Raw genomic sequence first — 20,087 nt, forward strand, 5'->3', positions numbered from 1 at the left:
GCATGTGTACTTATTGAATTTCATCCTACTTACTTCAGACCATTTCTCCAGTTTGTCCAGATCATTTTGAATTTTAATCCTATTCTCTAAAGCCCTTGCAACCCCTCCCAGCTTGGTATCATCTGCAAACTTTATAAGTGTACTCTATTTCATTACCTAAATCATTGATGAAGATATTGAACAGAACCAGACCTAGAACTGGTCTGTGCAGGACCCCACTTGTTATGGCCTTCCAGCATGACTGTGAACCACTTATAACTATTCTCTGGGAACGGTTTTCCAACCAGTTTTGCACCCATCTTACAGTAGCTCCTTCTAGGTTGCATTTCCCTAGTTTGTTTATGAGAAGGTCATGCAAGACAGTATCAAAAGCATTACTAAAGTCAAGATATATCATGTCTACCACTTCCCCCCATCCACAAGGCTCGTTACCCTGTCAAAGAAAGCTATCAGGTTGGTTTGACACGATTTGTTTTGAACAAATCCATGCTTACTGTTATGTATCACCTTATTATCTTCTAGATGTTTGCAAATTGATTGCTTAATTATTTGCTCCATTATCTTTCCAGGTACAGAAGTTAAGATGACTAGTCTGTAATTTCCCGGGTTGTCCTTATTTCCCTTTTTATAGATTGGAAAATGGCAAATATAATGCCAGTTTTCTGGAATCTCTCCCCTCTTCCATGACTTTTCAAAGATAATTGCTAATGGCTCAGATATCTCCTCAGTCACCTCCTTGAGTATTCTAGGATGCATTTCATCAGGCCCTGGTGACTTGAAGACATCTAATTTGTCTAAGTAATTTTTAGCCTGTTCTTTTCCTATTTTAGCTTCGGATCCTACCTCATTTTCACTGGCATTCACTATGTTAGACGTCCTATTACCACCAACATTCTTGGTGAAAACTGAAGTCATTAATTAAGCACCTCTGCCATTTCCATATTTTCTGTTATTGTTCCCCCCCTCCTCATTGAGTAGTGGGCCTATTCTGCCCTTGGTCTTCCCCTTGCTTCTAATTTATTAGAATGTTTTGTTGATACCCTTTATGTCTCTAGCTAGTTTGATCTTGTTTTGTGCCTTGGCCTTTCTAATTTTGTCCCTACATACTTGTGTTATTTGTTTATATTCATTGTTTGTAATTTGACCTAGTTTACACTCTTTGTAGGACTCTTTTTTGATTTTTAGATCATTGAAGATTTCCTGGGTAAGCAAAGGTGGTCTCTTGCCATATTTCTTATCTTTCCTATGCAATGGGATAGTTTGCTCTTGTGCCCTTAATAATGTCTCTTTGAAAAACTGCCAACTGTCTTCAATGGTTTTTCCCCTCAGGCTTGCTTCCCATGGGATCTTACCTACCGACTTCCTGAGTTTGCTAAAGTCTTCCTTCTGGAAATCCATTGTCTTTATTGTGCTGTTCTTCCTCCTACCATTCCTTAAAATCATGAGCTCTACCATTTCATGATCACTTTCACCCAAGCTGCCTTCCACTTCCAAATTCTCAACCAGTTCCTCCCTATTTGTCAAAATCAAATCTAGAACAGCCTCTCCCCTAGTAACTTTCTCAATCTTCTGAAATAAAAAAAATTGTCTCCAGTACATTCCAAGAACTTGTTGGATAATCTGTGCCTTGCTATGTTATTTTCCCAACAGATGTATAAGTAGTTGAAGTCCCACATCACCACCAAGTCCTGGGCTTTGGATGATTTTGTTAGTTGTTTAAAAAAAACCTCATTCACCTCTTCTTCCTGGTTAGGTGGTTTGTAGCAGACCCCTACCAGGACATCACACTTGTTGAAAGTCTCTGGGTAAGGATAAAAGGGGTAAAAAACAAGTCTATCTCCTATTTCCATCTCAACCTCAGTCAAAGTATATACATTTTTACTATATAAAGGCAACACCTCCTCCCTTTCCCCCCTGCCTGTCCATCCTGAGCAAGCTGTACCCTTCTATACCAATATTCCAGTCATGTGTATTATCCCACCAAGTCTCTGTGATGCCAATTATGTCATAGTTGTGTTTATTTACTAGCATTTTGAGTTCTTCCTGCTTATTCCTCATACTTCTCGCATTAGTATAGAGGCATTTAAGATATGGATTTATTTCCCTTCCCTTCCCAGTTAGGTCTTGTCTCTCCTTTATCCCTGCTATAATAGCCCACACTCCCCGCAAATTCTGACCCTTGTCCAAGGTCTCCATGTTTTTGACTTATCTGTGGGCTTTGATCATCTGCGCCCTTCAAAACTAGTTTAAAGCCCTCCTCACTGGGTTAGCCAGTCTGTATCCAAATATGCTCTTCCCCTTCCTCAATAGGTGGGCCTCATCTCTGCCTAGCAGTCCTTCTGCCTAGCAGTCCTTCTTCCTGGAACAGTATCCCATGGTCAAGGAAGACAAAGCCCTCCTACCAACACCATCTTCACAGCCAGGCATTCATCTCCAAGATGCATCCGTCTCTGACTAGGCCCCTACCCTGGACCGGAAGGATCGAAGAGAACACCACCTGCACTCCGAGCTCCTTCACCCTTACTCCCAGAGCCCTGTAGTCGCTTCTGATCTCCTGAGGATCGTACTTTGCAGTATCATCAGTACCCACATGGATGAGTAGTATGGGGTAGTAGTGAGTGGGCTGGATTATCCTCGACGATCCCTCCATAACATCTCGGATATGGGCCCCAGACAGGCAGCATACCTCCCAGGATGCCATGTCAGGCGACAGATAAGTGCCTTTATCCCCCTCAGAAGAGAATCACCAAGAACCACTACCCTTCGTTTCCTCCTGGGAGTGGTGGCTGCTATTCTCCCAGCCTTGGGAGTACATAGCTTCTCCTCCTCCACCTCTGGGGAGTGATTTCTCATCGCTTGTTGCCAGGGCAGCATATCGGTTTTCCATCACCATGGTGGGTGGGTTGTTAGTAGGTAGTAAGTAGTAACCAGCAGCCATATCCTCCTCCCCCGGTGGTGTGACAGCAGCCCTTTGTAGCTGGATACCTTCCTCAGCCTTGGATGTCTCCATAGGAATACTCTGGAAGAATTCCTCATGGGCATAGATGCTCCTCAGCCTAGCAACCTCCTCCTGTAGCTCTCCCACCTGCTTCCTGAGAGATTCCACCAACAGGCACCTTTCACACTGGATGGTCCCCACAGCCTGGCTTCCTGTGAGTGGGAAGTGTAGGCCACGGTTTCTGAAAATCCACACCAGGATCTGGGTAGAGGTATCCATGGTTGTCTGTCTAGATACAGGCACAGGTGGAGGAGACAGGAGCAGCATTGGTACTGGCAGTGAGGCCTTTCCTAACCATAGCAATTATATTACATCTTCCTTTTCCAAACTCCCCTGTTTGTTAGCTCCTCTTGGTAGCTTAGCTCCTGGCATTTAAGGCTTCCTCTCCTAGGTCAGCCCTACCCTCTCGTTAATCACACACAGGGAGGGTGATCACAAGGCTGATTCAGGCTAATCAAAGATGATCAAGGATGATTCAGGGAACAAAAGCTGAAACAGTCCCCAGACACACAATCCCAACTGATTCTGTAACTGAAATAACCTGAAAGAGAAGGAAAAACCACAAACAGCCAATCAAATTCACTCACCCCAAGATTAGTATTTGCACCTTGTTCGTTCAGCAGGAGGATCTCCTTCTCCCCGTCTCAAACTTCCCTGTTTGTGGTCCCCTGGTTGCTAGCTCCCTTTCAGGCTACAATCATTGTTACCTATTAATAATCTTCATAGGAAGTAAAAAGAAAAGGAGTACTTGTGGCACCTTAGAGACTAACCAATTTATTTGAGCATGAGCTTAGTTGTACCTGACCAGGTCTACAGGGGTTCTTCAAAGTCTTCTCAACTAGAGTTTGAATAATTCTTTCTTTTCTCAGCTGCAGAGATGCACACAGTCCTTAACTAGCTCAACAACTTAAAATGCAGTAAAAATTCTTTCCTGAGTAGTCAGACCTCAGAACTGCCCTGTTTACTTACAGCTGATCAGCTTTCATATTCTGCTGTGTTCCCGGAATGCCCATGCTTAAAAGACTAAGGCCAAAAACAGGAATGCTGGACTGCACCTGCCCTTAAAGGGTCAGCATGCTCTTGCCAAACTGACTTGCCAATTATTCTGTCTTTTGTGGGGAACACATACATGAGCTCCAGCCAGTCAGAAAAAACATGAAAAAAGCAGAGTGTGGAGGCAGAGCACATATACAGATGATCCTTTATTCTATGAAGCATTTGAAGTATCTTATGCTCATGAAATTTGGCACAATTACATTTGTGGGGAGGGTTGGAATATATAAATAACTGATTAAAAGGCTGGGGAAATGTTGCTTATTTAAAGATATTTGAGTACCAATACATTTGACATACGTAATTGTCCCTCCATAATCCATAAAGTTAACACAGCATAGATGCAACTAGCCTGTAAAGAAATATATAATGAACTGTTATATAAATGTATATTAAATAGTGGTAGAGAAGTAGAGATTATATATTTAATAGTGTTATAAGAAAATAAAGAAGAGATTTTTCTGCTCTCTGTGTGTCTTGTTGACACAGCTCTCAAAACTCTGGTAAAACAACTTCAAAGCTTGTAAAAAACCAGAAAGCTGTCTTATCTACAGTTGATTCTTGGTCTGTGTAGATGATGGAGCAAAACCAGACAAATGTGTGATTTACTAGCCAGGTGCAGCTCTCCGTAGTAAAACAGATTAGGGAGGATGGACACTGACTGGACAGGACTAACCAACCAGCAACTCCAAGGCCAAAAGAAGCAAATAAGTAAGAATAAGACAACTGTTGTAAAAGACAATGGAACACATGAAAGTAATGAAATGACAGCTAGACTGAGTAAGGAGGAAGGTAGCAATGGTTACAAAGGATATATAAGGAGGTACCAATTAGAGTTTTAGCAAGCTAAGTAAAAATGTATGAGAGCTATTATGATGTGTGTATGCAATTATATTTGGAATAGAATGATTATAGATAAGGTAGTTTTAATAATTTGTCCTTGCATGATATTATGAGACAAGGTATAAAGGATGTGTGTTTATAAAAGGGAGGGTAGAGCAATGCAGGACACCCACCAGATCAGACCAGCATGGACCTGATGATGACAGAAACAGCCTACCTGCACCCCAGGACTCAGTAACTGATTGTTATTCTATCTTGCGCTATCTGTTTCACTTATGCTTTATGCTTGATAATGGCATAAAATTTTCTTATTAAAGCTTTAAATTACTTAAGCTTAGTAATTGGTGTGGACTGCTTTTCACTCCATAAGCCTTTCATTGGCTTAGGGGCTATATATGTGTATCTGGCTGAAATGGAGTCCTAAATACTGTTAACCATTTTGCTGCTGCCCCTGTGCAATGTTAGAGCACAACATAGTGAAGTGCCAATGTACGATTGGACACAATCCAGTTAATGTGACAGGAACATGCCATTGGAATATTGGCACTGCAAAGGGAGCATATTCAGTACATGCTTACTGCAGTGATAACAATGAGCCAGAGTCTGGTCTTGTCACATTGTTATCACATAGCAAAACCCAACTCTTCATGTAAAGACATTCTTGCAGAAAATAACCAAAGCACTCAGATACTACAATGATGGGTGTCAATAAAAGAATTTAATAGAGAATGAGTCTGCTCAGAGCTGTCAGAATGAGAGGTAACATTAACAGAAACATAATGCCTAGAAATTATGCACATAGGTACATTAAAAATGCAGACACAGATAGCAATATAGGAAGTGCATTTTATGCTAGGAACCCAAGAGAAAACCACCGCGGTGGTTAACTGTATCATCTTTGGTGTCATCTTAACAGAAGTAATTTCATATAATTTACTGCAAATAACTTCTCTTCAGCAGGTTTACAGAAACAGGAGAGTCACCAACAGTTAAGAATAGCCTCTTGATTTGCATGTGGCCAAATCTCAAATCTCCATCATTTTGAGGAACGTGATTCATTTTACTCCCAAAGTTCCCTATGTTCCACACAAATTTCTGTATCTTTAGTTTTGTTGTTGAAAATTATTTACATAATAAACACAAATTGCTATTTACACTAAAGGAATGCCCTCCAAATAATTAATTTTCCTGCATGCATGATTTGTGTGTTCCTCATTTTTTTGGATCTTTGCGTCACATTACATTCCACATTTGGGCCTTAGCAGGTGTTGAGTTATACCCATGGCTGTTTGTTGCTTTGGTGAAGTACACAAAAGTTATCTATTTTGACATTATGGGCATCTAAAAACTAAGTGTCTGAGTGAAAGTGACTCAGAACTTTACACTGGCAACCAGCTGTTTTGAGATCAGCCTGAGTGATACATTGGTGGGTCTGAGCTCTTGGATAGTTGCCAGGTGCACCTCTTAAAAGAGACAGCTGCAGGAGGAAACGTTAGAAATAGTTATCAGTGAGAATGTGTCTCATCAAACAGCCAAAGTCTTCACTTCAGGACAGAATCAAAGTACAAAACCCAAAGGGAGAGGAGTGTGTGTGAAAGGTGTCTCTATGCTGCCTTTAAGAGTTCGCGTTTGGGGAGCTGCCTTTCCTTGTTCCAGATAAGGGTAGAGTTTGGGGGAGCAGGGTAGAGTTTGGGGGAGCTGTATGTCTGTGAAGGATGTCTCTCCTGGTCCATTAGAAGGTCTGGAGGAGCGCTGGTTTGCCTTGACTCCATAGGGGTTGGGGGACCTATATGAATGTTTTCCTTTCCCCCTAAGACAGAGGAGGACAAGCTGTGGTCGCGGGGCACTCTCGGAAGCGGCTGACCCGCTCTCCCTGCGGCCCCTGGAGCAGCGGGGTTTCAGAGTGCTCCGTGTGTTGCCTGCAGGCACCGCCCCCGCAGCTCCCATTGGCCAGGAACGTGGAACTGCGACCAATGGGAGCTTCGGGGGCGGTACCCACAGGCGAGGGCAGCGCGTGGAGCATCTGCCCGCCCTGCCCCAGGGGCCGGCTGTTTCCCGGAGTGGTGCGGCGCTAGGGCAGACAGGGAGCCTGTCTTCGCCCTGCTGCGTGCCACTACCACCCAGGAGCCGCTCCAGATAAGCGATGCCGGGCTGGAGCCAGCACCTCAGCCCCCTCGAACTCCCTGACCCCCAACCCCCTGCACTCCCTCCCGCACCCCAGCCCTACCTTCATGAGCCAAAAAATTTGCCCACCCCTGCCCGAAGAGTTCGGGCAAGAGCTGGGTGTGAGTTGGCATCTCTCTTTGAGAGTTAGGACGTGTGTTGGGAGGTTTTTTTCATGTTCCCTACAGGGGTCATGGGGAGTTGTGTATAAGGGTTTCCTTCTTATCCCGTGTAATGCAGGGGGGCGGTTGTGTGGCTCCCCTTGTCTCTTCTCATGGTTAGGGCGGGAGCTTGTCTTCGTGTCCCCGAAAAGGGCGGGCCTGTGTGTGTGTGTGTGGAGGCGGGGGAGACGTCTCCTCGTCAGGGTTTGGGCTGGAGCGAGGAAGTGGCTGGGCGCCTCGCCTTGTCCCCGCCTTGCGTTGCGGTGGGGGCGGCCTGAGGAAGCGGCCCCGCGGCCAGAGCCCCACGCTCCGCCCCGGCTGACGGGATCGATGCGCGACAATTCGGCAGTGCCATGACTTCCTGCTTCTCGCCGGGGGAGACCGACGCCGGGCTGGGAGCGGGATGGCGCCGCAGCGGAGGCTGAGAGCGGCTCCCACGCGTGGCAGCCGGGGGTCCGGGTGCTGAGCCTCCGTCTCCCCCTGGTGCGTCGGGGGCGCGAGCCATGGGCTCCCAGGACGTGTTGAGCGAGACCACCCGGCTGGCCTCCTCCAGCGCCTTGCTGCAGGTACCCGGACGCTTCATGTCCCCCTCACGGCTCCTCTGTTGGGTGCCCCCCTACGCCCGCGGCGACGCGGCTCCCGCTCCCCGCCTTGGCGTGGAAGGAGGGAATCTCCTCTGCGGTGTAAGAGCGAACTCCTCCGAGCGGGGGCTGCCGGCGGCCAACCTCCTGCGTGTCGCCATCGCGTGTCGTGACAATTGACCGCGCACGGAGACCAGCTAGGTTCAGTCGTCCTCTCCTATTCCCATCCCTTTCTCTGGCTCGGTTATTTTCATAACTGAGGTTCGCCTTCTTGAGTTTTGCAGGTTCTCTCTTGTGTCATTTGTGCTTGGCTTCCTGCAGTGCCCACTGGCTGCTGTTTTGAGTTCCTACTTATTTCTGGGTCTGTTACCGATGAAAACAAAGCTGTTCTGCAGGCAGTCTCAAGGCTTGTACCCTGTCCCATAATAGGTTACTGGTGAGAGGACACAATTAAGCAACATAAGACAAAAGCTTAATAGATAGCATCATGGTCACTGATCAGGAGTCAGGAGAACTAGGGTCTTTTAGCTCTGCCACAGACCTGCTGTAGTCATCTTTTGCAATCCACTTCATCTGTGAAGCGGAGAAAATGCTTTCTTCCTTGGTTAGTAAGTTTGTGCTTACAGTATACTTAAGGTGCCATTGCACCTCCATGTTCCCTATAAGTAATTTTTATTTTCCAGACTAACAATGCATTTAGCATGTGAGTTGTTTCTAATTTCAATTATTTCTAGGTAAATTGATGCTGTATGGGTGGTTCTCAACCTTTGCAGACTACTGTGTGCCTTTCAGGAGTCTGAGGCCCAAGCGCTGCCACCCAGGCTGAAGCATGTAATTTAGCTTCTCAAGGCCTCCTGTGGCATAGGGCCCTGGGCAAGAGCCCTGCTTGCCACCCTCTAACACTGCCACTGCACTTGTGGTGCCCCTAAACCTGTCCCGTGATCCCATTGTGGAGTCACAACCCCCGTGTTGAGAAACAATGATGTAGATGAGTTGACGTATCGTATCCTAGTTGAGAACCATTGATTTAGATAGCAAATAGTAAAAATAATTGTCTATGGGGTTAATCCTGTGAGATACTGGACATCTCATCTGAGTTGAGCACATATCCTCATCAACTTCAGTAGGAGCTGAAAGAATTCAGTACCTTTCAGAAGATGCTTGGCTCTGCACAGGATCTGGTTCCTTGTTAAGATTGATATTGGTCCATATTTGAAAGTATCTAATGCAACTTATTCTGTGTGTTTTCTTCACAGATATTGTTTCGGGTGATTACTTTTGGCTTAAATGCATTTACTCTCCGCTATGTATCAAAAGAAATGATTGGCCTTGTGAATGTAAGGTAATGAAGAATAGAATTGATGGTGAATGATTCCAATATAGAAGTTTGTCATGTTGTTCCTTTTCTAAATACAAATGAAGTACCCAGGCTTTCCATAATGCAAGATTTTTAAAAAGTGGGTGCATGGTAGCATAATGAAGATGCTGGTGTCAGTACAGTTTAAAGGCTTGAAGTAAGATTATATGCCTTGTATTTAAAAACAAATTCTTACCCATGTTGCGAGTAACACTTCAGAAAAAAACCTCTAACAAAGTACTTCTTGGTATTTTATGCTGTTCGCTTGTTGGAATTCTCTAAATCTGAGCAATGGAAGTATATCAATCCATTTCGCTTTCTGCCTCATGGACTAGCAGGATGATTAAGTGAAATGTTTAGAACTGTTTCCAGTGGCATTAGAAACATTTCTGTCTGAATTTTGAACTATACAATGGTGTGCCTGTAATTTTGTGATAAGAGTAGCTTGATAATGTTCAGTTTTGAAGTTATGAATGAGTAGCTGACTACTAGGTTCTTAATACTCAATGTTGAACATACAGGTACCTTGTGTGGGTTTTTGCAAATCTTAAGCAAATTGGGTAGGGTATTCCTTCCAACTTCCATGGGACTTGCTTAAACCTTACCTGGTAAAGGTTGGAGCATCCATTTGAAAAACGCTGCTTTACTCTTATTCTTTTCCTGCCGGTCAGGAGAACTGTATGTTAACAATTTACCACGTGAGGGGAAAAAAAATACAATTTGCCTCTATCTGTATTAAACCTTATATCATGACACCACATCTTCCCCCGTTGGGGGCAAATTCATCAACCCTCTATTATGCACGATTTTTATTATAAGATCATCTATTAGAAATAAGTTTTTGCTTCATGGTATTTAAACTATGTTTATAGCTAAAGTGGCTTTGTCAGTTTAGTTTTTAAACGTCAGTTTAGCCGCTGTAGTGCTGTACATGAAGACAAGCCCTCAAAAGAATCACTTTATCTTTTTATCCCCTTTCTTTAGGCTAACACTGCTTTATTCTACAGTTGTCTTCTTAGCCAGAGAGGCATTCCGTAGGGCTTGTTTGAGTGGCAGCACAAAGCGAAATTGGACCAAAACTATTAATCTTTTGTGGCTAACGTAAGTTTCCTTTTGAGATTCTTATTTATTCCAGTCTATGTTTATAAAAGTATTCATTGCCAGATGTCTGAGCACATGTAAAGATGAAAATATGTATTTACCTAACTAGTCTACTGTTCCAGGAAGTAGCAAATTATGATCTCCTCAGTTGCAGCCTCAAGACAAAGTTTCAAGGCATTAGATTAAATGGGGTTAAAAGTGTTTTGAGATCTACTGACGAAAAGTGCTGTATGAGAGTTAAGTATTATTGTTTATTCTATGCTCTTAGTATCCATGGCCTTGGCCTCTTTTGGAGCTATACTAGGGAAGTAAATTCTACAGTCAAGATACACACAAGGGAAAATTTGATTATTTAGGAACATGTACTTCAAAAGTATTAGAACTAGAGGTTTTTATACAGCATTGATCACCATACTACCTGAACGCCTTCTCATAGTGCCTTAAGCTTTGTGACTAACTTCTGTCGTATGTGTTTGCCTATCTTCTCCCAATGGGGAGAAGTAAAACTGAAAATGAAGGTTTTAATTTATGTGGCGGATCCAAGTTTGGATCTAGAGCTTGATTCCAAATTTCTTTGGGGTTTGGAGCACTGCAAAAGCATTGTGGGTGGCCCCTGAGGGCATGGCTATCTTCGGTTACTTTAGAGGCTAATTAAGTACTAAAACTGCCTGCTCCTGGAGGAAGCAGAGTACAGCTTTTGCTTAGTAGGTCTGGTACAGGACCTTGGAGTGGAAGTGTGAATAGGAGAATGAGAAATCAGAGAAACACTTTGTCCTCCCCTCACCCACAAAACTGCCATGTTTAGATAAGATCAGAGGTTTGCTTATGTTTTCAGCTGTGGAAGACGCAAAACTAGGTGTCTAGCCAAAATGCCTAGCAGCCAAAGTGTGTTAGATTCTACAGGTTTGTCTATGCAAACATTTAGTTCATGGCAAGCTGGGGTGTGAATCTAGCCGATCACGAGCCTGCTGTGTACAAAGTGTCCATGTGAACCTTGCTGACATGCACTGACAGTTCCTTAGTGTACTTTATGGGCCCTGCTTTGAAATGGGAGTAGATCAAAGCACACTAAGGAACTGTTAGTGCATGTCAGCAGGGTCCACATGAACACTTAGTGTGCCCCAGCTTGTTGTAAACAAAGTGTTCCTGTAGACAAGCCTTTATTTAGTATTAATTTTATTATTGTTTAACTTACATAGCGGTAGTAGCTGAAACCAGCCAGTCAGGGCGCTGTTGTACTAGGTGGTGTAAAAATCTTGTTACTGTCCATATTGCTTAAATTTAATTACAAATGCTTATTTCAGATATGGTAAAGCAGATAAATAAAAAGGCTTCTATTTGTATTAAATAAATAATTAGTGTAGTCATCCATAATTGAAATTGTGCTAGTAATGATGATTTGCTGTGGTTGTAACTGTTAATGCTAAATCTCCAAGAGAAAGCAGTATTTCCTACTTATTTGTGTGTTCCAGAGGCTTTTGCTATGGCTTTGTTTCTAGTCTGGGTTATCATAGGGCAAGATAAATTGTACAGTAACTCCTATTTCTATACTGTTACTTTATGAGCAGCATAATGCAGTCATCATTAGTATTTTGTAACTTATTAAAAGATTTAGTATGTCTTTCTATATCCTTACTGAAGACTGGCCTTTTCAGAAAGAAGGGTCTGTCTTACAACCATGCAAGTGGTCCCCTAGAGGTGAGGAAGTTGTCTGCAGCCTCTTATGTGATGCACTTGAAGAGGCACTGAGTGGGGTAGGCCTATAAAAAGAAGTCAAAGGAGTTTGTTAGAGATCTTTTTAAAACAACAGCAACGGTGCGCAGGATTTTTTTTGGGGGGGATGGGTGAAGCAGTTAAAAAGTGGGTGGTAATGGTTTGAACGTTTTCTATTAGAATGTTTAAAGTATTTATGTAAATATAATCACCACAAAGAAATTAAATATGAATACTTGTATCCTGCAGTATCAATTCAAATATTTTAATTTTATATAGCAAAGTGAAAGCTGCACGTTTCCTTCCTCTCTTGCTTGCAATATGTGATCACTTAATTTAATTTGTTTTTTGCCATTTAGACAAGCGCCTCTGTAACTCAGAAAAACAACTTATTTGACTTTATTTATTTTAGAGTTCCTTTGGGGGTTTGTTGGTCACTGTTCCTGGGCTGGATCTGGCTACGGTTACTTGAAGTTCCTGATCCTAACGCAGTTCCCTACTATAAGATTGGAGTAGTTGCATTTGGTCTTTCTGCAGTGGTTGAACTTCTAGGAGAACCATTCTGGGTTTTGGCACAAGCACATTTGTTTATAAGGCTTAAGGTTAGTAAAATGAGCACTATACATACATATATTGGACAATGATGGAGAAAGTCTTGATTGAGGTAGTCAGAGATGACTGGGGTATTTAATCACAGAACTCTGAATGGGAGTACTTGTGGCACCTTAGAGACTAACCAATTTATTTGAGCATAAGCTTTCGTGAGCTCACATCCGATGAAGTGAGCTGTAGCTCACGAAAGCTTATGATCAAATAAATTGGTTAGTCTCTAAGGTGCCACAAGTACTCCTTTTCTTTTTGTGAATACAGACTAACACAGCTGTTACTCTGAAATAACTCTGAATGAAGTTAAAGACTAGTGTGATGAGATCCCTTTGGCTTTGAAAGTCTGATACCTAATATTTAACACATGTTTTTAAATGTACATACATAATAAGTGAATATGCAGTTTGTGTACACTTCAGGTCTTCTGGCTGATGCAGTTGGCAGTGAATGTGTTTTTTATTTATTTTTTTTTTCTTTAGGTAATTGCTGAAAGTCTTTCAATAGTCTCCAAATGCATTTTGACAGTTATTTTAGTAGTTCTGTATCCACAATGGGGACTTCACATTTTTTCTTTGGCTCAGGTAAGTTTTTTTCTCTGTGTTCTCTACTGTATATTTGTGATTCACCAAACGTCTGTTTGCTGCTGCCTCTTGGATTTAGCCAATTAACTAATTCTGAAAGTAAGAGGAAGATGCTTCTGCAATATTGTACAGAATACTGTTCTTGTATATTGATGTCTACTACACACTTAGCATTGTGACTGACCCAGTTTAGTGCTAACGGAAACACGCATCAGGTTTTATGTATGCATGCACATTATCCAAATATGGACACTTATTATTCTCTTATTATTTCTAATTCACTTATACATGCTAATGATTGGTATGCTTAATCATTGAATTTGTTACTTTGAATTCCTACTGTTTGCAACAGGAGATGATGATGTGTGTACCAGTTCAACAAATATGTTTTGATTTTTTTCCCCCTTATTGTAGTAAAGATCAGAAGAGAAATGCGTATGGAAATAAGATCTTGAGTTCTTAAGCAAAGAATTTCAATGATAAATATGACCAAATAGATCAATGTTTATATGTAATAACTTTAATAACTGGCATTTAAGATTTGAGAATTTATTCCAACATAAGAGAGCCTTTGTGCAGACTAAGCACTACCACACTACAGAAAAATAACAAGTATTTAAAGGCCTGAGCCTATTGTGCTAGGCACTGTAGGAACATAACAGACCTGCCCCCAAGACTTCATCAGACTGATTTATAATCATAGCAGTTGTGTGGATGGTGAAATAATCTATGGACTGAATCAGGATTTGAAAGACAGCTGTTCCTCTGTTAAGTACATGCTTGAACACCTTACTTTAGGGCATAACAAACTGAAGCAATTATATATTTTTGTCTTCATAACCCCTTTTAATTTAGGGTCTAATCCTGCAAAACTCTACTTCACAGTAAGAATTTGTAAGATCAGGCCCTTAGATTGCAAATACCCTGCCTTTAATTTTTCTGCAAAATGTAGTGCATACCTGTGGTGTTACATAATATTAATGCTGTCTGTCACTGTAGTTGCTATCAATCCTTCCATTTAGGTCCCCCTTTTACAGACATTAGTATAATTTGGCTGCAAATTTCAATTGTTTTGAATAATTTATAAACCTCTTCTCCCTATGTAAGTGCTTGTGGGACAGATCAATAAAATATATTCTGTGAATTAATTAAAGCTTTATAATTAGATATCTACTAACTAGGACAAATGAATTGGACGACAGAAGAGGAAAACAGTGCAGTGAAAAACTTCTGGGGTCTCAGAGCTTTGGCTCCAAACATCTACACTGCACTTTTTAGCCCAGGGGTGGCCAACCTGAGCCTGAGAAGGAGCCAGAATTTACCAATGTACATTGCCAGAGAGCCACAGTAATACGTCAGCAGCCCCCACCAACTCCCCCACCCTGCTCCCAGCACCTTCCACCCATTGGCAGCCCTGCTGATCAGCATCTCCCCCGTCCTCCCTGCACCTCCCGATCAGCGATTTCGTGGCAAGCAGGAGGCTCTGGGGTGGAGGGGGAGGAGCAAGGGCATGGCAGGCTCAGGGGAGAGGGCGGGAAGGGGTGGAGTGGGGGCGGAGCCTGTGGCAGAGCCAAGGGTTGAGCCGTGAGCACCCCCCGGCACATGGGAATGTTGGCGCCTGTAGCTCCAGCCCCGGAGTCGGTGCCTGTACAAGGAGCCGCATATTAACTTCTGAAGAGCCGCATGTGGCTCTGGAACCACAGGTTGGCCACCCCTGTTTTAGCCCTTCAGCCTGAACCCTGCGAGCCTGAATCAATTGACCTGGGTCAGCTGCAGCCATGCTGAAAATATTTTGTTGCAGTGCAAACATAACCAATTTTAGGGTGGAGTGACACAGATTGGGGCCAGTAATGTTAAAATGTGCTGATTTAAAAAAAAAAAAAAAAAAATGGGATTTTTGTGTTAAGGTGACTAGTGATAGTAGTACTTTGGTTTAGAACATTCGTTTGTAAACTATTCCTTCACTCAGTCTACTATTTGACAATTCAGAATAATTGTGAGGTATCCAATTATTATTTAGCTGGGAATGCTAGTATGTAGTTTGTAGTTTATATTATGTTTCATATCTTTTCTTTCAGCTTTTATACACCAGTATTCTGGTGCTGTGCTATATAATGTATTTCATGAAGTTTTTGGGTTCTCCTGAAGCAACAAAGAAATCTTTTCCAGTTTCTAGAATGACAGATCTGTTACCCAACTTGATTGAAGATCAGGTAAATTGCAGAGCTTAAAGTTTTTAACATTGTAGTCTTTCATGAATGAGGGAATTTCAAATTTGGTTTTGCTGAATAAGGAGAAACTACTTGACTAATACCCTCTTAAGTGTGACTTTGCAGGATGTAGCCTCCTTGCAGAGGAAACAGTTGAGCAAGAACAAACAAGTTGGGTAAATTATTCTTGTAATGGTTCTCTTTTTGTATTAATAAAGCTTTTATTACTATTTAACACATGGCCACCACCTCACTCTGTGGTCAACGCTGTGATTCCCCCAAGCTTCTTAAGCACTATTTATTGAAGTGAGAAATGAGATCAGTTATTAACTAGTTAATTTCTTCAATGCAGGATTGTTTCACTGAAGTATATTTTCTAGTGTTTTTTGCATAGACCTTTAATAAGAATGTAGCTGCATGTAACAATGAATAGAATGAGCATTTGTGATTGAATTCCAAGCAGGTTAGTTTCTCTCATAAAGGAATGATAATCTCACTATTATGCCGTGGAGTTTTCTAACCAGTATTTTTTGGAAAATACTGAACTCTGAAATTTTCAGAATCCCTTATTCAGCAAAAAATGTTCCATTCTCTTCATAGATCGGATCCTGAGGAAAATCGTGATTTAATGGACTGGGCAAAATTTGCCCAATGCCCAAATTTTTCCAACGGCTGGGAGGCAGAAGTGGGCACATGTGCTCACTGGTCTGGTGCTCAGTGCGGTGGTGGCAGTCTTGCCTTTCATAAAACTGGCTGTTGAGTCCACTCCCGAACTGCTGCAGTTTACTCTGGCTGCTGCAGACTTCTTCCGAGCTCTCTTCCTGTCTCCTGCTCGGTGTCCACCTGCCTCCCAAGGTGGCTTACCTGCTGCAGGCTCAGTGGCTGTTTTTATTTGAGGCAGCACTGCTGTCCTTTGGTGCATATGAACAGCTGCCGACTCAGCAGGGAGGCAGAAGTTGCACCAGCTGCTGGGTCTTCCCCCCCCACCCCCCCGAAATGCTGTCCAAAATGATGCTGCTGTCCATTAGTAGCCACACCATGCATGAGACCTGCATGCACAGGTGCCTGCTTCTATCTTCCTGCTGTCAGAAAAAATTGCAGCAATTTAGAGGGTGGACTCAGCAGTTGGTGTGTGCTCCTGTCTCCCCAGTGAGGCTGCAGGTGCTCATATTCCAAGTGGTGATGGCAGCACGGCCTTGCATAAAAGCAGCAGCTGAGTCTGAGGCAGATGAGCCAACTTGGCAGGCACTAAGCACGAGAAAGGAAGAGAAGGAGGAAAAAGTCTACAGTTGCCAGAGTAAGTTGCAGTGGTTTGGGGGGTTTTGGCATCCAGTTTTATGCAAAAGGGTGAAGTAGTGACCTTTTGCTGACTGCACTTTGTGCACATCCTGTGAAAAATTTTGTAGAAAGCCTTGTTTGCTTTAAACCCTGCATATGTATTCAAGAAGTCAATGGAATGTAAAATAACACCCATTAACTTTTAGCCTAAAATGGCACTGCCAGTAAATCTGACAGTAGTATGAGCTATGGACACTAACTAAACTTTTCATGTCAGTCATGATTATTACAAACCATTTCATGCTGCTTCACCTGATGAGCTCTAAGGCACAGCTAAATCTGTTATTACTAACAAAAAGTGCTCGTAAACAATATAGAACGCAGTTCGCAATGTTACTGTAGCTGCGTTGGTCCCAGGATATTATAGAGACAAGGTGGATGAGGTAATATCTTTTATTGGAGCAATTTCTGTTCAGCTCTGGGCTGAAGAAGAGCTCTGTGTAAGCTCAAAAGCTTGGCTCTTTCACCAACAGAAGTTGGTCCAGTAAAAGATATTACTTCACCTACTGTATCTCTCTAATCTAGAGCATTAACAGAAATAGTGTTACTCATCTCAAGAATTAAATAAATCACTATTTTAAAAAATGCATTCAGAGTTAAGCAAAAGGGAACCAAAGGAGGGTTTGTCTGCTCTGTCAACATAAGACCTCAGAGTGGGAATCTTTGCTCCAACTTGTCCTTTGGCTGTGATTTAGTTAACCAGGGATGATTTGGCCACAAATCTCAATATATTAAACCTTTCATTGTTCACAATTACTGCACTAGGCATCCCCCTCTTAACTAGAGAGGCATTTAAATATTAATAGTTTGCTTCCTAGGACTTGGAGCACTTGCATGCTGTTCCAATTAGATGTAGATCTTATTCTCTCCCGCTCCTAAATATGGGAAGCATGATCATCAAATCATTTTCTCCATGCTTACTAATGCTCCTACAGCAGTACTGTGTTCTCCCTTCTTTCAGCCTTTCCCAGTTGCATCCAAGGCAGAACTTTATTGAGAACGACTTACTCCAGGGGTGGGCAAACTATGGCCTGTGGACTGGATCCAGCCCGCCAGCTGTCTTAACCTGGCCTTCGAGCTCCTGCTGGGTAGCAGTGTCTGGAGCTTGCCCCACTCCGGCTCTCCAGCCAGGGAACAGGGTCGGGGCCACTGTACGCGGCTCCCAGAAGCCACAGCATGGCCCCCCTCCAATGGGGATTAAGCAGTGTATTCACATCTTATCTTGCAATTCTGATTCTCGAAATCAACTCCAATGGTTAAATCACAGTACGTATTTCTTTCTTGCAGACTGTGGTGGACTGGAAAGAGGCTAGGTTGACTTGGAGCTTCTTTAAACAATCTTTCTTGAAACAGATGTTGACAGAGGGTGAGTATTATGTGCCCTCGTCATGCCTGTCCATGGTTGGAAAGACCTTGGTGTTGCTTGTTTGGCTGTCAATTCGATAGCAAGAAACCACAGATAACATTTGGTTGAAAAGAATCACGGAAGACTAGTAGTAGTGTGGTTGTGATACTGACACCTGCAATAGGAAAGGAGTCATCAGTATATTGGTGGCCCAGCCTAGTTTTCCGCGCTTTTTCCAGTAGAGCTGAGCAGAACATTTTTTGGCTGCATAAAATCTGTAAGGGTAAGTGTGACTGAATATATCCCTGTACGTCTACATCCCTATATACACCCTACACTGTTGGGACAATGTTTGTGCAAGGTATGCCTTATAAGGTATTATTTAAAAATCCATAACTTGCTGATCAATAATATGGCAAAATGCATATAGCAACATTATATGTGAAGTTATGAACATAAGCTGAAATCATGACTGAAGTATGTTTCCCAAATGTTTGGGGAGTGGCTAAATCAATTCCTCAGAGACAAAGGGAAGCGGATGCCAGTCAGGTGTCAACAAGGCTGATGAACCATTACCTGCTAAGTGACCTTTCTTTGGCAAGGAAGGGGGTAAGGACAAAACCTACATCTTAGCAAAAAGCATTCTTTTCTTCACTGGATTGCCCGTCACCTTGCTTCCATCTGGAAATGCTTCTCAAAGGAGAACAGGACAATAAAAGAAGGGGCAGACGCTCCAAGACCTCTTCCTCTCTTTCACTGTAATTCTCTGGCACCACACCTAAAAAGGGAAAAGAAAACAGCCGTTGGACTCTGGAGGGTGAGGGGTAGGGTGGTAGTGGTGGTCCTGACCTGAAGAATTTGGTCAGTAATCTTGTTGGAAGCATATGGTTAGAAAGTTTTTTTTCTTTGCAACTATGTTAGTTTCTTAAGTAGAAGCAAGTAAGTATTTTATCTTTATTTTTCTTGTAACCATTACTGACTTTTATGCCTCATTACTTCTTTGTAGTTTTACTGTTTAATATAATCCAGTGTGTTTAGGTTGGAGGGTCTGGGTAACTATTTAAGGTAACAAGATGGCACATGATTCCTTTAAAGGAATAATAGATTAACTATATTTGTACTGTCCTGGAGATGGTGGGGCAATGCAGGACAGTCATTTCTGGGGGATGATCTGGGACTGTGGGTGTGTTGGAGTTACCCTGCAGTATAACCAAGGCTGGTGAGAGCCAGGGTGTAGCTGGCAGACTTCAATTATGCACAGACACTCAGTATGTAACTTGCCTGTGGGATGGCTGAGTGGCCCAGGTGGGAGCTACGACAGCAAGGCATTGTAAGTAAGGCTATGATTTTTATCATGGATATTTTTAGTAAAAGTCAGGGACAGGTCACAGACAATAAAAAAAAAAAAAGAAAAAAAAAATCACAGGAGCTGTGACCTGTCCCTGACTTTTACTGAAACATCCCTGACAAAATGGGGAGGGAGGAGGGTCCAGCACCCTGCCCCCTCCCCGCTGCAGCACCTGAGAGCTGCAAGGACTCTGTTGCCTAGTGCTGGGAGCTGCGGGGTGGGGAAGGGGGAATTCCTGTGGCAGAGGAGCTGGGGGGGGGGGGGGGGCCCTGCCAGCGACGGAGGCTGGGGAGCCTTGGGGGTGGGCTGAGCAGCCCTGGGGTCCCTCTGCTGCTGGAGGCTGGGAGCTGCGTGCCCTCCCTCCACACCCCCGGTCTGTGGCCCCATATCAGCTCCAAGGTTACTCTGCTGCCAGCGGCAGGAAGCTACAGAAGGGGATCCAGCTGCTCGCGGTGGCTGAGCTGCTGCAGTGGGGACCCCTGCTAACAGTGGTAACTGGGCAGCTCAGGGGTTGCCGCCAATGGCAGTGGCTAGTCCGTTGTGGTGAGTCCCGCCACCCACAGCTGTTGGGCAGCTGTTAGAGGGTCCTCTGCTGCTCATAAAGGATGGGCTGCTGTGGGGTCTCCTGCTGCCAGCAGCACGAAGGTCGCTGGAAGTCATGGATTCCATGACTTTCGTAACCCCTATGA

The 20,087-nt window shown here is 43.2% G+C and overlaps 1 protein-coding gene across 1 annotated transcript in view; it reads left to right on the forward strand.

Annotated features, from left to right (window-relative positions):
* Positions 1-7,539: 7,539 nt before the first annotated feature.
* Positions 7,540-20,087, forward strand: part of RFT1 (RFT1 glycolipid translocator homolog) — a 32,112-nt gene continuing 19,564 nt past the window's right edge. The window contains exons 1-7 of the mRNA XM_077821446.1: positions 7,540-7,784; positions 9,056-9,141; positions 10,141-10,257; positions 12,383-12,572; positions 13,056-13,157; positions 15,236-15,370; positions 17,993-18,071. Coding sequence (XP_077677572.1) covers positions 7,722-7,784; positions 9,056-9,141; positions 10,141-10,257; positions 12,383-12,572; positions 13,056-13,157; positions 15,236-15,370; positions 17,993-18,071 — 772 coding nt within the window. The 5' untranslated portion in view covers positions 7,540-7,721. The remainder of the gene's footprint in view (positions 7,785-9,055; positions 9,142-10,140; positions 10,258-12,382; positions 12,573-13,055; positions 13,158-15,235; positions 15,371-17,992; positions 18,072-20,087) is intronic.

This window comes from Eretmochelys imbricata, chromosome 7, assembly GCF_965152235.1.
Source record: "Eretmochelys imbricata isolate rEreImb1 chromosome 7, rEreImb1.hap1, whole genome shotgun sequence".
Lineage (NCBI taxonomy): Eukaryota > Metazoa > Chordata > Testudines > Cheloniidae > Eretmochelys > Eretmochelys imbricata.